Below are 14,565 nucleotides of genomic sequence, written 5' to 3'. Positions count from 1 at the left end.
TCTTTCCCCTCCTCGACGACGGCAAAGCGTGAAGCTCCTCCAGCAGCGGCGAGGCGTTTGGTGACGGCTCCTCCTCTCTCATCGTCGCACACTCTCTCTCGGGTTTGACTCCACAGCGGCGGCGGGCTGGCGTGATGGAGCTGGCAGCAAGGCGGCGTCTCCTTCCTCGAGCTCTCCTTTCACGTGGGTGAGGTGGTGCGTGTGTATTATGTTGTGCGCTGTTGTGAGGGGAAAAGGGGGAGTGGGGATGCGGCGCTGTTGTGAGGGGAAAGGGGGCCCGTGTGGTGGGTGTTAGGTTAGGGTTTGTTAATTAAAAAGGGGTAAGGTTAGAGTTCCGGAACAGGGAGCCCCGACGATGTTCTTCGGATTGCTGGGGTTGCCGAGTACTACCCTGGGGTCTTTGGAAGAGTTTAGGTTTCTTTGGAAGGGCCTTCCTATAATAAAGGTTCGAAGAGTTTCAGGATTCTAAGGAGAAAGAGATTTTGAAAGATGGTGTGCAATGTAATTAAGTAATTATATCTTGTTCAAAACATTTTTTTTCAATCTTTTTGGCTACGCTTTTGAAGCGTGCCAAAAGAGTTGTAGAAAACGGCTACGCTTTTAAAATGTCACTATAACAAAATGTTGTCGCCACGCTTTAAAAGTGTACCTATTTCTCTCTATGGCTACGCTTTTTAAGCGTAACAACAAAAAGCGTGGCTAAATCTCGAATCAATTGCCACCCTCATAAAAGCGTAGCTATAGACCCCTTTCGCCACGCTTTTTAAGCGTAGCAAGAAAAAACGTGGCCAAATCTCTAATCAATCGCCACCCACATAAAAGCGTGGCCATTGACCACTTTTGGCCACGCTTTTAAAGTGTAGCAAAAAAAAAGCGTGGCCATAGGCCTTTTTTCTTGTAGTGTATTCAGCATTTGGATAGTCCATGACCTGAGCACTGGCCTCGTCGAAGGAAGTGAAGAGTCCCGTGTTCCTTCCTTTGGTGATGACGAAGTAAGTGAATTTTCTCAATTCGGCCTCCATCGTTATTGGCGGTTCGGCAAGGTGTTTTACGTTCCAGGTCCCGAGCAGGTTGGTTGTTCAGATGTTGTTTAGGAGGAGATTGGTCTAAATCAACAAGGGCATGGAATGGTTTGTTGTTGTTCGGGTGAGTATATGAGAGATGTGATGATGGTTCTAAAAGATAGGTTTATTGAGGCTCAGGCCATGATATGAAGAGACTTTCCCAAAAAGATTCTAGAGTTGAGTGAATTTAGATTTTTAATTAATTTCAAGTTATTTTTTAGGTTTTAAAAAAGGTTAGTTGAATGATGAGTAAAATTATTTGGAAAAAGTAAAATCAGGACATTTTTTACAAATGCGTTAAAAGAATAAAAAACACAATTAATTTTTTTGAAGGGCATATTTTTTTTGTCTGGTTGACTATTTTTCTTTTAACACGTACATCAAGTTGGATTTAAACTCTCATTCACCATAAATAATAAATTAGAGTTTTTTTTTTAATGTTCACTCATGTATATTATTGTACTTTTTTAGATAGAATTTTTAATATTTTTTATTTATATAAATTTTTAAATTATTTTTTATTAATACTTATCTTTTTATAAGATGTTATTTTTTAATTTAAATTTTATTAGAAAAGATATATTAAAATACATAAAGAGTACTAAAATATTATAACGTAAAGAGTACTAAATTTCAACAAATAAGTTTAAATTCTTTTCAAAAGAACTTGTAATCAAAGAGTGTTAGAATAATATAGTTTTGAATAATATAAATTTGTGTCCTTTTTAGTAATTTTTTTAATATAATTGTAAATAATGTAATTCAAACAACATTCATTTTATTATAATCTATTTTTATACTCATTATGAAACATAAATTACTTTAACACTGATTCACTTTTTATCAAATTTGAGTTTGTAAAATCAATTATATAAAAAGTCTTATTTGTAGATAATAATCCAAATACACATCTAATATGCCTGATCCATTATAGACGTTGGAGTTGCTAAAATTAAAATAATTTATAATGTCCTAATTGTCTCAACTACTAAGTTCCATGGTTAGATATTGTAGTATAACACAATTGGATATAATATATGTCAATGAATTTGTTGTAAAAAAAAATAATTAAATCGAATTAATTAGATGAAATAAATAACACAACTCATTTATGTAAATTATGCGTATGTCACACTAAATTTATTGTTAATCAGAATTATTATAGACTTAGCTTGAATTGACATTTTAGAGAATAATATTTTAATTTGTTAATTTGTTAGATTTCTTTAATAAAAAGTTATTTAATATTTAGAAATTGTTTTTAAAAAAAAGTATATATAAAAATTACTTCTAAATTTGTTAGATAGAACAAAAAAATATTTTTTTTTTATAAAATTAAATTACATAACAAGACAAGATTAACACATAAAACAATAAAAATCATTCGTAATATTCTTAAACTTAATTACTTAATATGTTATTCCATACCTCTGTAATATAGTGTGCATGAGGTGTATTTTCAGCAACAATTTTCTTCTTATTTGCCCTGAGAAAAATAGCGTGACTTGTTTTATCATATTTAAATTTTGTCTATTTCTTTGATTGATTATGCATTTATTAGTATTTTCATATCTTTACTGCTATGTCACTAATTTTATTGATTACTTGGCTTTTATTTCTTTATTTTGTGTTGTTCAGAATACTTGTAAAAACTACATATAATTTTCATATTATCTTATTTTACTATGAAATAAATTATATGCCTTTAAAACCAATTTCTAAAAGTGTCAAGTAGGAAAAATTCAATTCAAATATAATAAATAATTGAAAAAAAAGGAAATATTTCGTTCCTCAATGTTGCATATCAACTCATTTATTTTATACAAAATAATCTAAATTTTAATTCACAAATTTTAACGAATTTTAAACTCTAAATGAAGTAAATAAAATTAGATTATAAAAAATAAACAAAAAGCCCGCAAGTTCCATAAAGTAATTAATGGTGATCCTTTGAGAGTAATTAAAATGCATGCTAGTGAGATGCTCATGATTTTAGTATGGAACTGAAGTGTTTGTTCAAGTTCGCCTAAGGACGATACTTAAAGAGGATGGTTTGTAGCTTGAGTGGTAGAATATGTGTAATTAATGCACCTGGATGATTAGTACCACCATCATATCGTAGCCTAGTCTAACCTGTCAGCTAAATGCCTCCAGTGACACTAGCAACGATGAAGTCTTGACAGTTGGTATTTCCCAAAATAAAACCTCATCACTCCATTTGGTGAAGGAATGACATTCACCAAGCCCCTTTTGAAGGGGCAAATCGTAGCATTTAATGTGCTGCAATAGTAAGTTGGAGTGGGTTTGATAGAAATTTGCTCCATGTGATACATACGAAGAGGCGTGAAGGACTCATGTGAAAATTATGTTTCCATATGTTGGTAATGACCCTTAGGAGTTTTGGGTTTTCATAAATTTTGTAAATATAGTGTACCCAGAAAACTATTAGCTTAGAATAATCCACACCTAATTTATTTAGGTTTTATTAATTAATTTTAATAATTGAAATTATGTTTAATAATTATTAAATATTAAATAAAATAAATTCTTATTATTTTTTAAGCCTTGATAGAGCAAGGAAGGACTCTCCTTTTCTTTAATACAGGGGTTTGAACCAGGCCATGCCTTTTTTTGGAAATTTTAGATTGGAAGCGGTTTGGTTGACTCGATTCCTAACGAGTTTAATCGGTTTTTATCGGTTCACTTTGTGTTCAACTGGTTCGTTTCGGTTTTTTTCTTTGTATGAATCAACTATCGGACTGGACTGCTATTGGGTCCGATTCATCGATTTTCTGGTTGAATCATTCGGTTCGATCCGATTTAAACACCTATGATTATAAGTAACCCCTAATGTCTCTTCCCACTTCTGGAAGAGAAATCTCCACAACCCTAGATAAATGGGTAGTTATTTACAATCAATAGTGGAACAACTCCAACCCTAGATAAATACCCTGACACTCTTTGGTATGCTTAAGATCTGAAACACTGTAAACCTGCTCATACCTATGCTGTTTTTTTTAATTTGTTGTTGATAAGTCGTGATTTTTTAGTTATAAATTACGATGAAAAAAGCATTGTGATTATATCGTAACATTTTTTCAACTATCGTTGGCTTGTCATCACTTGTTGAAAATCACAGTATGAGCATATTTCCTTTGCTTATGCAGTTACAAGTTTGGGGAAGCTTACCTGATTCGACGACCCCCATGTATGATTCGTACACCCCAACTCCGCCCTCTTCACGACCTCCTAAGATTCCAAGGTTTGGTGACATCGAAATTGCTGGGATAACTTCGTTGCCACCTCCAACACTCGACGTGCTAGTGGGGCACTGCAAGACTCCTAAATCTAGGCGTCCGTTGATCCGAAGATCAACTAGGGGTGGTCGGGCATGTGTCCCTGCGGCGACCCAAGAGTCACAAGTGTACCGCATACCACAGGCAAGTTGTTATCCTACTCGTTTCAGTTTCGATACAAGCTTCATGTCTTCGGCAGACTAACCGAATCACCTAATTTTTTCTTTCAGCAATACAACATGTGGTTCAGGCCAACAGCTGACATGGGCCTGTGAATGGATGAATGTCGCTTAGCAACGTATATTTTTGGGAATAACGACGAGATGAGTTAAAGAGATTTACCAAGTCTCTTAGTTGGTTTCATGTATTATGGCATGCTGACTGTCACAACCCAGTTACTGACCGGACTCCTCTCTACACCGTTGTGTCTCGCAGCGCAACCGAGATGCTATTCAAGGACTATAAAATGAACCTCCCTCGTTATCACCTCTGTCGGTCAGCCCGACGCACCTCGACCTCCAATGCTCAGCCGAACGTTGTTGCCGCTGTTTTCGCGCCTCGCATCCGAACTGGCTTTGCTTTCTCCCATTCCTTCAAACCTCTTCTCACTAATGAAAACCACCATTCTCTTCTTCTTCTTTGGATCCAAACATGGTTAGCTTCTTTGATGATTTGAGTACCATGCATCACAATAATGCCGCTTTTGTCATGGCTAGTCTGCAAAACTATCTTTCACCATAGTAGTTGTTTCTTCTGTTTATTCTTTTTTTTCTTCTTCTATTTTAATGGTCAATTTAAGATGGTAATTTTAGTAGGTATACGAATGGCTATTTTAATTTTTATGTAGATAATTATTTTTATTGAATTGAGTATAAGTATGTATAATCAAAATTTGTCAGATGTTCAATCCATTAGGTTTGCAGATGATTAATTTTTATGATGGTTATTTTTACTAAGGGTGATTGGCGTGTGGCAAGCCAAGTACGTAGCGACGGTGAAATGAAATTATTATTGATGAAGGTGGAGTGGCCACCAGTTGAAAAAGAAGAGAGCATTTGAGTGAAATGCTTTAGTAAATGAGTAAATTAAGATTTTAGATGGTTATTATTTTAAAATAACAAACTTGATTTTTTAAAAAGTTTAAAATTTAAAATTTGATGTGAAATAACTGAATGAGAAGTTTTGAATTTATTATTTATCTATATTGAGCTAAATAACTAACCATTATATGCAGCAAAAAGATTTTTTATTGACTCCCTAGCGGGATTCATAATTATAATGTCAAACACTAAAAAAATGTCTTTTATGTATTATGCTAGAAATCAATTAAGGAAAGAACAAAATGGCTATAATAAAAGATATTGTTTGATCTATTAAATACATGATATTATCTCTATTGTTGCTTCCAGCATAAAAATAAAACTTTTAAGGCTTATGACAATAATTTCTTGTAAGAATGAATTATTTGAATAGATTAAATTTTACAACTCTAAAATAACATATTTTCAAAGACGAATTTTAAAAATGAATTAAATTTTTAAAACAAATAGTTGATTGTTGTGATCTTATTATTTTGTTGCGTAACAGAGTTCTGAATTTTCCATTTTTAAAATTAATAGAGGTGATTGTTATTGACTTATTATGCTTAAAAAATTGTCAATAAAATTCTATTTGTTAAGTAAATAAAGATAACTGCTATTGAGCCCGTGGCGGATCAAGAAATTTTATTGGAGAGGGACCAAATTAAATACAAAATATATTAAGAGTACAATATTCAACTGGTTTATTTAAAAAAATTTAATTATTTTTTAAAAAATTGTCTCTGTAAAAATGTGATTTTAAAATTTTTAAATCTAACTCATCCAAATTATTTATTCTTACAAAAAATTCTTTTGTTAAAATTTAAAAATTTTATTATTATGCTAGAAACAAAATATATATAAATTAAAACTAAATTTAACATTATATTTAAAAAATATCACAAATTATTTTCATTACCTGTTGAAAGTGTCTAAAGATAGAATTTAAAGTTTATGTTCTGTGAATATAAAAGAACTATATGAGTATGATGAATCGTACATAGTCGTCCAAAGAAGTCTATTTGAATATGCTAAGGAAGAGCTCGATTGGTAAACTTTGTCAAAGTAAAGCTATAAGTGTAAAAAAAATTGAGCCTTCAATAATAATAAACTGTAGACACTCAATTTAGATGCCCCCATGTAGACACTCTCACTTTAGATGACCCCCTAGCTTACTAATCCACAAAAGTTTTGCACTAATTTAATTGGAGTCTATATATGTTTAAATTTAGTTATGTATTCCATTTATTTGTAGGCCGAAAATAGTGTTCACATTAGTACTATAGATAACATGAAACAAAATTTTTATGATATTATCTAAGATAACATGAAACAAAATTTTTTTGTTATTATCTAATCTAAAATATTTCTTCTTGCTATTGTTGTCACTGTTTCTTGTTATCCATGGTAAAATACTTAGCATTAATGTACATGATCTAATGGTGTTTCACTGTCATTAGGGTGTATAAAGAGGCATGCCATAAAGATGTTTGGTCATATAGTTTGGCAAAGCAATGATCTGCTCAAATATTGTCAAAATTTAGTTTCAAACCCTTGGCACATTGAGCCAGAAGCATTTAATGCTCCTGTAGTGGATTACCAAGGCAACAAATCATCATGATTACCCAAATTGTTGGTCACATCAAATGGGCCTTATGTCTCTATAAAAGCAATGAAATTAAGTGAAAAAAGATCCCTATTTTGTCGATAAGGCTTCCCTTCCAAATATCTTTCTATTTCTATTGCACATCCTCCTCTGTAGTAGAAAGTCCAGCAACACAAATGGAAGCGTCCAACTCTGCCGGGAACGATCCGGAGCAGCCCTGCCTGACGTCAGAGTAAGTAACCTCCGTGACATTGATAACCTTGCCTAAAAAAAGGGGTGGCGGAAATATCCGTCGATGCGAGTTTCATATTTTTAATTTACTTGCCTAATTGGGTGATGGAACTGATCATTGCATATGTATGGATCCAGGCTTCAACCTCCTCGCAACATGGACAAAGCCAACTGGAAAAATGATAACCATGACACGAACGCCTTGAATCTTGACCTAACCATGGACGTGGTAAGTTTGTATTTTCAACTATCTCTATCACTGCCAACAGTTTTGTGACCCTGAGCAATCAAAACAAGTGCTCATGTGTGGCCTTTGTTTTTGTAGCCCCTCCTTAATGTGGCGTCGTAGTCCGGCATTCTAGTTGAAGAGTTCATTCCGCCTTCTGCGTATAAGCACCCCCCCACAAGCTTCGATCGAGGTCGGTTGTTGATCCGAAACCTTTGTTGCCCGAAAAGAAACGATTTTATTTTGATCTAAATTAATAAAATGAAGGCATGAACTTTTGAGCTGTTACCCTTTCAGAGCATTGAAGCACATTTGATGGCCATTGAGCAGTCGATTGCAATGCTTGATGTTCGGGCAGCCCAAACGGAAGCTCTCATTGTGTATATCAAGATGATGCTATCCACTTTATGTAAGAAGGAGGAGATGTTTCAGATGATACCTACTCCTAAGGTTCAAGTCCAGGATGAAGCCATGGACAATAAAATAGCACAGCCGCCTAACACTCCTGGATGTGTTGCCACCGTTGCTGCGGTTGTTTTAAACAATAGCAATATTGGAGCACCTGGTCAGATGTTCACGCACCAGCTAACCAGTTCACAAAAAGGTAAGGGAATCTTGGGTGACCCCATCACAAACTTGAGCCTGGGCGTTGTTGCCCCAGATTCTTTGGGTTCAGAGGATGACCTCGTGCTGCTTGACCATCTTTCTTCAACACCCGTTATCTCCACTGGTGCAACACTAATCCCGACCGATGCACCAATAAGCCTTCACTGGTCGCGTGGGGTTCCGAAAATGTGGAACGAGTCCAAGGATGATCTACTAACACCATGCAATGCTACTGTACAGGTGAACTTTTCGAATTATGTTTTGCTAAGCATAGATATATTTATCTCTAATCCTAGATAAGAAAATTTTGAGATTATGGCGTTGATCACAGATAGCAAGCTCACCGGCGATTGAAACATGATCCCCTGGCCAGGTATATGCAACTTTGTATGGTGAGGTATCAAACCTGCGCCCATGAGCACTACGATTCTATTGTGTGCCAAGGGGTGTAAACCACAAATCCAATGAAAAATCCTTTAAGGGCAAGTTACCCCATTGTAACGGCCGCACATGCTTGACTCCCCAAAAGAAGGCAACAAAAAAAAAACCCAACACACACATCAACTTTTTATGAATTTTTTCAAAGTGCATATGGTATTATGGGACTTTGGTGATTTAAAAGATGCAAGTCAAACCCATTATTTATCAAAGTAAGGCCCCCTTTCTAATTTAATAGCCCGCACTGTAACATATATTCCCCACACCCCTTTCCTTTTATGTCTATGATTTGAATTTTGACTTGGCCTAATTTTGATGACCATTCCTTGATGGCTCTGATTAAATCAAAACCCTTGGACTAGACGTGCGTTGGCCCACTTGGGAAATACCCATATACCATATTTTTAATGTGATGCCTCTAAATGTATCTGGGCTTTTCTTTGGGAAAGGAAAAACTATGGCCTATTTTATTTTTTGTATATATAAATAGACATAAATTATAACCTGACAAACCAAATAGACGTAAATTACCATAAAATAAATCACATCAGTAGAACGTTCGAAACTTAATTAGTTAAAGAGTAATAAGTATCTGTTGGGCCTTTAGTAAATAGCCGAATGAAAAAAAACAATTTTTTATTAATTTGTGAGAACCATGATTTTTTTGGCACTATAGGCCAAATGTTCTTCGGCCTAAATCAGTCCCTTTGCAATACCCCAACCCAGGAAGCCTTTTGAATCGGAGTCTCTCCAGTCGGTGTTCACCCGTCATTGATGCCTTGAACATAGATAACCCAATGAAAATTTTTTCCTGTTTGGCATCTGCATTCGGCGCTGGTTGCTAACAGAACACTGGCTGATCTTGTTTTTTTTTTTTTTTTTGCAAAGAACAAGGGTTGGAGGGGATTTCGAGAGTAACACTCGGCTCTGTGATCTCTATGCCTCTTTTGAGCCAGATCCGAGACCTTAGAAGATGATGTGTTTGTCGAGCGCAAAGTGGGCTGCAACCGTCCTTGACGATGCGTCCATGGGCTCTACTCCCAAGACCGAATCCAACTCGGTGCCGCAGAGACGACCTCTGTTTTGGCGTGCTAGAAGGAAGGGTCAGGGACGCATGCTGGCTCCGAACATGGAGAACCCGTTTTACTGCATCCTTAAGGCAAGTCATGTAACATTACCCCTATGATTAACCCTGTGGATGATTGCATTTGACAATTGGGTTCAAACTCTTTATTATAAAGATACACTGTGTAGTTTCTATGCTAATCACTTCAAATGTTTTCAACGCAGAATTTTCCCATGTGGTTCAGGCCCACTGCCGATATGAGTCTGACTAGGGACGAGTGCCGCCTTGGGACGTATATATTTGCCAAAAATGAAGAAATGAGGTTACAATCTGCAAAACTGGAACACACTCAACAGTTGTTTCGGGTTTGATCATATATTTCCAGGATTCTAACTAAATCCATGTTCATGTTTGTTGTCTTTCCAGGGAATCTGAGAACTTATTTAAGCATTACGAGCTAACCCTGCCTCGCGAAAAGTTCTTATCCCTTAAGCCCGAATGCATGCCCCCACTTTGATGCAATACCATTTGAACTTGACCTAATACTCTTCCCTAAATAACAACAGTATTTGATTTAAAAATTTCACAGTTCAAAACTAAGACACTTGAAATATGTAGGTCGTCAACACTGTTTTAATGCTTTCCTCTCTTCAAGCCAAGGCAAACCCTGTGCGGCGTTGCTGGTTCTTCCCGTCAACATTTGCCGCCGAGATCTTGTTCCAAACTCCGATGGAACATTTAGTAGAGAGCTATGCGAGACGCTGGAGGCCACCAACTCAAGAACTTGAGCATGTAAGAAATATTCAACTTATTGTCACTCCATAATTGCTCCAAGTTTATCATTAACTTGTTACAGATCCGGCATTCACACACAATATGGATATATTTTAATTGATGTTTTATTTTGCTCCTCGCTTGAACAGGTCTTTGTACCCATTTGCGAGCCATCTGAGACTTGGTACATGCTATTGTTGGATGTAAAGAGACCTTCTGTTTATGCTCTTGATGTTTGCACAAGCATGGAGTTCAATTACACAACATGGTTGGTGGCTTGCCACTCACTAGGTAAACTTTAAAAATAATCTACTACACTTAGAGGAATAATTAAAGCCGTTACAAGTCTATCTATCTATGCTATCCTCTTATGACATGAATTGGGGAAATGTGTTTGGAAGTTCAACCCTCATTTTCCTCTTCCTCATGCCCGCGCCCATCTGCAATTCCTGCTGCAATTTACATTTATGTTTGTAAAGATTAGGGTGCTTGCCCACAAATAGCAAAGCTACTGATGGAAATCTAAACAAAACGCGTGGCATAAGTCAATAAATAGTTACGGGACAATATTGGCACTTACATAACTTGTAGCAAGTTCAGAGGCAAAAAAAGTCGAGTGCTCTTGTCGAGTTGTTTGTGACGGTGTTGCCTGCACAAAGTAAAAAGAGGCAACTTAAATTCTAATGGATTTGAATTCCTTGTGGATCCAGATCTGACAAAAGAAATCACTCCTAATATGAATGAATCCTCCCAATATGATTAATTGATTTCACAGAAAAGATATGCCTCTACCCATAAGAGCTTGAATTGCCTATGTTGACATAGATTTATACATTTATGCTTCTCCTACTTTGTGAATGGCTCATGTTCTATTTATACTTTGATGATGCTTCTACCCTGTTTGACATGTTGCATCCTCATGAAATAATGATGCTATTTGTTTTATGAACAATTGTCAAGTTCTACCTAAATTCAACAATTTGATCAAGTTCAACCTCATTTTATCAGCTAGTTGTTTCGGGATCTACTCACATATGGCATGTCCTAATTAGGTTATCATTGATCATTCAAAGTTTGCAAAATATCATGACCACCCTAAAAATCACATGAATTATAACTGACACACAGCATATGGTTTTAACCCGTGGTTGAGCCTGGCAACCCTTGGGAACCGGTAGCGATCCACGACATCCCTGTCGCGGGGCAAGCGCACTAGGGCAGCGAGTTTGGCGATGACCCAGTTTTCCGCGGGCACTACATTTTCTCTTCTTCAGTCCCTTTGTTACCTGAGAAACGTTTTCTCTGCCAGTGCCTTTTGTCCGGACACGGACCGGATCATTTATCCCACCACCCCCTCACCGTTAAGGTGTGGATTCACATCTGGGGCCACACGCAACCCATTCTTGACCTCCAACATGATAGCATCCCGTGCCATTTTTCACTAAAGACCTTGTAGTCTTCTCTCCTTAGACAAGCCACCTTGGCAAAATGCTTACATTGGTCTACAAATGCACCAAGTCTGCTACAGCACCAGGATGCAGCATCACCCGTTTCAGTAACTTGTCTAACAAAAGTCACATTGTTCTTAGCATTTTTGCACCACCTCTTGAGGACCAGAGTCTCTGGCAAAGAACCAATATCAATACCAACCAAACCTACAATTATGTAAACACAAGGGATCCCATATGACTCCATCCTGCGGCAATTACATTGAAAGATTCCATTGTGCGGCTGGTGCAAGACTTGCCAGGTTGACTCCAGTCGGCGATACTTCTGTTTCACATAGCAACATGCATTTTCACAATCCTGGCGGTCGACAATGTAAAATATTACGGCCCACTTTAGGGACTCTCAAAATCTGTAAAAAAGTTCACTGGTATACAGGGTTGCCGATGACCTCTCAATCTCTAGGAACTGTGTTTGAAGCACCGGGGTACCATAAAAGGAATGAAAGTCAAGCTCGTCCTCCTTGACTCTAAGAAAATCTACACATCTTTGAAAATTTGTAACAAAGTCCAATATCCCATATCTACTCTCCACAAACCCACCCAACTTAGCATGCAACGACTCGCACCGAGAGGTTGTCCTTAAACCTGCAAAGAATCTGCCCCGTATGTATGCGGTGGCCCATAACAACTTCTTTCTATAGAGGTCCATCACCCATTCAACATCTCAAACACCACACTCGTCAACCATCACCTCCCATTGCATTTCAAATTCATTAACCTCTATGTCAGCAAGCATGCACTGTTTGAATAATTGGGTGAAACGTGGTTGTGAGACATGAGCAGTGGTATTCCTTAGTAGGTGCCACGCGCAAAGTCTGTGATGAGCATCTGGAAAAACATGCATAATAGCTAGCCTCATAGAAGGATTCCCATAAGTTATAACTGCCTTCGGGGCCTTTCCCCGCATGCATTCTAGAAACCGTCTCAGCACCCATTTGTACGAGTCCTGTGACTCACATAAAACCGTTGCTGCTACAAACACGCATGTCTGATTATGGTGATTAACCCCAAACAAAACAATGACAGGAATGTTATACTTGTTCCTCCCATAGGTCGCATCAAAGGCGAGGACATCACTGAACGCCTCATAATCTTCCTGGCTTCGACCATCACTCCATATAATGTCACACATACGAGAACCCACCGCTACCTCATACCTCCAAAACAGTTTCTCATCGTTTCTGGAGCACGTTCGAAAAAATACAGTGCGGTATTTACATCTCCGTTCTTCAAAGCACGTTGCTTTCGAACCTCGTTGTGCATATCTTGCTTAGTAAATCTTACTAAGTTAAAGCCCCCAACCTACATTGTAAATGTCTGGTATATCTTTGGAATGCTTATCCCAACTTGCCTCATGCTATTCATTTGAGCAATTTCTACATTAGACATATTCCTGTGTGAAGACAGATATCCAATAAACCTTTCTGAGAGTAAGGTGTAGTTATGATCATCCACAAACTGTGAAACAAACCATCTTCCATTAGTATGATTTTTCTTTATCCTCATATCTGCTACAGACCCACATTGCGTTATAGGCTTGTGCTCTCTTTTCCTATCCAGCTTATCTAACCACTTCTTGTGCCTAAACCCTTGTCTGTTGCAAACAAAAGTGTATCTAACGATCTCTCCTTTAGTATTTTTATCCTCTTACTCTTCCTTATTGCAAAACCTTTTAGCCTACTATAACTCGTGTAGAATTCTCTTGCTTCCCCAGGGGTAAAGAACTTCATTTTCAACACATTTTCAATGCTGACATGACTTGGTACCTGAGCAGATTGAGGCTCTATGTCTGTCTGTGTCATATTCGGAAACCCTGCTTCGTCCTCTAAGATGCTCATGTCAAAAAGTGTCTCCTGCATAACAATTAACAATGCTACGATCACCCAATTTTAACTTATACTATTCATCTTCAGAATGACAAAAAAGTAATATAATCTAAATCTGCAAGTTCTCCTCTATCATATACCTCATTCAAAAGCATGTCCTCTGGGTCTAACATCGCCGATTCATGATTGGTTGATGTCGATATCGGCTCATGATTTATGTTGTTCATCTGTTTCCTAATAGGCAGCAGGTGCTTCTTCTAGAGGATCCCCTCACTTGTGGTTCCTAAGAACTTCAACAATTGCATAGGCAACAATAATATCCAGTCTCACTGTCACAATCTGGCCAATTGATGCAACCCTGTTAACAAAGCAACTTATTGTAACATGTTAACACAGGAAACGCAGAGCTTCTACCCTAATTTCAATGCTTCCAAGAATACTTTACCTCACTACATCATCATTGGGAAAACCCACCCTATACAAACAACTACCCCACCTTGATCATTCATATCGACAAATAAAAAGACACACCTAATATATCTTAATAAAATGAAGATCACAAAATAAATGTCATAAATACAACTACGTTTGAGAGTAGGAGGAAAATGAATTTGCTATATAGTTCATTGCTTATTAGTCATTTATCAACAACCAAATTGCTTATGCACTTAAATAGCTCAAAAAGTGCTTCAACTTCACTGATAGTGATTGTGAAACCAAAATTTGTTGTAAGTTTAAATAACTAAACTGGCATGAAGGCTTAAGAAATAGAGATGTAGACAATTCCATACCAAATGTAAAACACGACAATTCTATTTTCTAATAACAAATAGACCAGAAGACCG

The 14,565-nt window shown here is 36.8% G+C and overlaps 1 protein-coding gene across 1 annotated transcript; it reads right to left on the bottom strand.

Annotated features, from left to right (window-relative positions):
* Positions 1 to 12,558: 12,558 nt before the first annotated feature.
* Positions 12,559 to 13,947, bottom strand: LOC130934764 (protein FAR1-RELATED SEQUENCE 5-like). Its single transcript, XM_057864304.1, has 4 exons — positions 13,861 to 13,947; positions 13,546 to 13,747; positions 13,201 to 13,402; positions 12,559 to 13,075 (listed from the first exon to the last, which is right to left on the bottom strand). Exons 1-4 carry the CDS (start codon positions 13,945 to 13,947, stop codon positions 12,559 to 12,561), a joined length of 1,008 nt encoding a protein of 335 aa, XP_057720287.1.
* Between the last annotated feature and the right edge of the window lie 618 nt (positions 13,948 to 14,565).

Source organism: Arachis stenosperma, chromosome 1 (genome assembly GCF_014773155.1).
Source record: "Arachis stenosperma cultivar V10309 chromosome 1, arast.V10309.gnm1.PFL2, whole genome shotgun sequence".
Taxonomy (NCBI): Eukaryota; Viridiplantae; Streptophyta; class Magnoliopsida; order Fabales; family Fabaceae; genus Arachis; species Arachis stenosperma.
This window is presented reverse-complemented; position numbering and strand designations above follow the sequence as displayed.